Here is a 4,040-nt window from a genome sequence, read left to right on the forward strand (position 1 = left end):
TATGACTCACACTCCACTAACTTATTTAACTCACTTTTCTTTATATTTCTTAAAACTAGTGACCAAACCAAAAAAAACTTCTATTATGAAACGGGAGGAGTATATAGGAATGATATGTTATATACTTTATGTCAACACCACTAATTTCACGAAATTAGTGAAAATCAAAGCTTCATAGTATTACCAAAATTTTTAAAATTAAAAAAATTAAGCGCAAAAAAATTGTGATATGGATTACTCCCTCCGTCCCATAAAGATTATCCCATTTTTCTATTTCCGTCTGTCCCACAAAGTTTATCCCATTTCACTTTTACCATTTTTGGTAGTGGACCTCATATTCCACCAACTCATTCCTACTAACATTTTATTATAAAACTAATACTTTAAAAGTAGGATTCACGTCCCATCAACTTTTTCAACTCACTTTTCATTACATTTCTTAAAACCCGTGCCAGGTCAAAGTGAGACTATCTTTGTGGGACGAAGGGAGTAATATTTTGCAGCCTTCAAAAAAATACTACTACTCCGTATTATACTACTCCTACAGTCCTACTCCAGATTATAAGGGATTTTTTGGAGGTCCAATTTCAAAACAATTCCTAAACCCTAATTTCTCCTAGTTTTTCCGTCCAACAGATTCCAAGCAAAATGGCTCGCCGTAGTTCAGGTGGTAAGTTTTCTTTTTTCTGTGCTTCGTTTTCATATTGTTTGTCGATAAATTTTTCCGATCTATAATTGATTTTCATCGTGCTGCATTTGATGGAGTCATTTGCTGCTTTATTGCATCGATGCCAGTTCTTCCCTGTAATTTATTCAGCTTGTTTGTGCGAGGAATGCTGCGCATATGTTCTTACATGGTTCTCCCCTCCCCTTTGCTGCAAGCTTAAAATGTTAGATTTTGTTTATTTGGATATAATTACATTTAGTAGGATAAGCTTGCTGTGGCTTTGATAGTAGTATGAGTTCATTTATCGAGTGTTATCTTCTTGATTTGGTTGGTCATAACCTGATTTGAGGATATATTTGCCCTGGATACTTATAATGATAAGTGTCTCGTTAATTGCTGGACTGCATTTACAGGAAGATCATCCCGCCCAGCCCCACGTCCAGCTGCACGCAGCCCACCTCCTCAAAAAGGTGCCTTAGTGCTGCCTCTATATTATAGAGCGTTACTGTAAATAGCTTGGTTGCTAAACATTTCATTTTCTTTCTATTTGAATCATGCCAGGCTTAAATCTCAAGCTTTAACGTATTTCCTAGCTAATGTTTTCTTCTTCTATGTATTCGTGTAGTGAATAGTGCTCCTCCTCCAGCCCCAGTCCAAGGTGGCTCCGGTGGATCCATGCTTGGAAGCCTTGGTTCAACCATTGCTCAAGGTTTGGAGAATTTCTATATGGAATACGAACCATTTAATTTATATATCTTCGTATGCGATGAAATATATTCTAAATGTATATTAATTTTAGTCTCACTAATTTCCCTCATGTTTAGGGATGGCATTTGGTACTGGAAGTGCAATGGCACATAGGGCAGTTGATGCGGTTATGGGTCCATGTACAATTCAGCATGAAACAGTTGCATCTGAAGCTGTAGCGGCTCCAGCACCCAGCGTGGGTGGATCTGAAGCCTGCAGCCCGCACAATAAAGCGTTCCAAGATGTAAGCACAAATGTTTGTCCGTCGCTCTTGTGCAAATTTCATCCAAATATTATGATGGGCTCTAATCATTATCCTACATCAATTTGAAAGGATTTTCCTAGCATGGAAACTGTCTCTTAGTTCTTCACATTAATTAGTGCATACATGCTAATTGGTAGATCGAAAATGTAATAGATACAGAACTTATTTTCTCAGTTAGAGTCTTCCATCTTAGAATCTTAATCAAATGGCTAACAGTGCTTCTCATTGGGTTTCTTGTGTCGTGCTCGTGCTCTCAAACCAACTCCGTATTGTACAGAATGTCTTGCCTTCCCTGCTTCAAACTTTGACGAGCTCTTGTGCCATTTTTTCTGCAGTGCCTGAACAGCTATGGAAGTGACATAACTAAGTGCCAGTTCTACATGGACATGCTGGCTGAATGCCGTAGAAATTCGGGTTCTAATTCTATGATGAGCTCCTAAATACATCCACTGCAGCATCCACTCATTTGTAGTAGTGATCTTTATAGGAATGTCACAAGGATTCCTATCATTGAATATGTTATTACACCTATTATATTGGCGGTCTACAGACCTTGTTCATTGGGAAATAAACATGTTTAATGTTGATGAGATGGATGCTCTTGTTCTTCATTATGAGATTTTAGCTTTGTGTGCTTTAAATCTTGTAATATTTCCAAAGTTCCTGGCGATTTACTAAACATTTTGGAACATATAATCATAATGTACAAAAATTTAAAATTACTAGATAGAATTATTTTAGATAATGTAGATTTATGTGCTAATGGCATCAATTATAGGTTATAACTTATAATTGATGTTTACTCCTTTCGTTTACTATTTATATGGAGTAATAAATATTTAATAATTTAATTTTCTGTATCTCATGATTTACAAATACACCACTAATGGAATGACTGAAAATCATAAACGGATGATTTTGTATCTGAGCTTCCTTTTGTAGATGAACTTCTAAATATACCTCCCTTTGACACCGAGCCTCCTTATAGCAATTTATACAACTATATAAAACAAGGGTAGTGATAAATGTACACAATTGTGCATACATAGTCAAACTTTTTTTATATTTTACATTGAAAATCAATTTATAAACATTAATTGTTTTAAAATAAATTTTATATTAATCATTTTGCAACACTTAAAAAAAATTAAAATTTTAACTTAAATATTTGTGTATTTAAGAAAAATATATATTTTTACTAATTATTGTGTAATTAATTCGAATGAAGCTCGAAATCATATTACAATTTGACATAAACTTTCTATATCACTTTTTTCTTATCGCTATATAATAATACAACACATATTAAAATTAATTTTTAATTAAATTCACTTAAATTTAAATTTTAAGGATATTATGTACATGTAAAATTTATGTACATTTATCTCTCATAAAACAAGTTAGGTAATGTTATCCGTTCGTACGCCATAATTATAATTTTATTAAAGGTTAATTATGCTTTATCAGTTCGTACGCCATAGGTAAAAATGTCCTCCAGGAGATTTATGGCGGCTATGGAGTAGTGATATGGGGCAAGTGTCCATTAAGTATATAACTAGAGAACAAATATCAGCCACAAGATTAAGAAAATCAAGGGCAGATATTCATCCAAGTAATATTTGAAATTCATCCAGATTTTACATCACTATATGAATGAATTACTTCACTATAAGATGACGGGGTAAAATTGTCATTTAACAAATGAAAATTGGGTTAAATTTGAAAAACATATCATTTTTCAAAATTCATCATCGCGCGACTCTTCTACTTCTCTGCTCATCATTTCGCCAATCCTCCAATCGAAAATCTAGGGCTCAATCGTTCGTCGTCATCGATCGCCGTTCGCTCCTTCTACTGCGCTCACTCTTGCTCTTCTCTTCCGTCTCTTTGGTGTTTCTATAATAATTCTGTCGCTCAGCTCCTCACCGCGACTGTACCGCCGGTGTATGCTGCTACGCTCATTTCTCTCATTTCCAAATTCTCCTTTTGCCTGCCATCGCTCTTCTCCTCTTATCTAAACCTCAAATTCTCACTCAACGCCGATTCACTCCGCCGCCGTCGTCGCCTCATTTCGTTTTCCTCAACATCCAATTCTCTCATTCCGCCGTCGAATAATGGATTCAAATCAGAAAGATTTTTCAAAATGTAAGTTGTCCTACCAATTTCGAATTCATTTTTTATTAACATTTCTTCAACTGATTTAGATTTCATTTTTTGTAGGTTTTAAACGTCAGAAGAAAATGCAACCGGAGGTCCTTAGAGAATACTCCAAGGCTCTCTGATCATGAGTCATTCCTATTTTTTTTTAATTTTAATTTACGATATTCCATGCTTAGAATGAAGTGTTTGTGATATCTGCTT

The 4,040-nt window shown here is 34.8% G+C and overlaps 1 protein-coding gene across 4 annotated transcripts; it reads left to right on the forward strand.

Moving 5' to 3' along the window:
- The first annotated feature begins 517 nt into the window (after positions 1 to 517).
- Positions 518 to 2,271, forward strand: LOC125193248 (uncharacterized). Of its 4 annotated transcripts, none has more exons than XM_048091012.2 (5): positions 518 to 670; positions 1,081 to 1,137; positions 1,293 to 1,376; positions 1,492 to 1,658; positions 2,015 to 2,271. In XM_048091012.2, exons 1-5 carry the CDS (start codon positions 649 to 651, stop codon positions 2,117 to 2,119), a joined length of 435 nt encoding a protein of 144 aa, XP_047946969.1. In that variant the 5' UTR covers positions 518 to 648; the 3' UTR covers positions 2,120 to 2,271. The 4 variants fall into 4 exon arrangements, with proteins under 4 accessions (XP_047946969.1, XP_088912122.1, XP_047946970.1 ...); XM_048091013.2 differs by having other exon boundaries at positions 527 to 667; XM_089055996.1 differs by lacking the exon at positions 1,081 to 1,137 and having other exon boundaries at positions 526 to 670.
- Positions 2,272 to 4,040: the final 1,769 nt, after the last annotated feature.

The sequence above is a fragment of the Salvia hispanica genome, chromosome 4 (genome assembly GCF_029641045.1).
Source record: "Salvia hispanica isolate PSC_SH4W2 chromosome 4, Shi_PSC_v1, whole genome shotgun sequence".
Lineage (NCBI taxonomy): Eukaryota > Viridiplantae > Streptophyta > Magnoliopsida > Lamiales > Lamiaceae > Salvia > Salvia hispanica.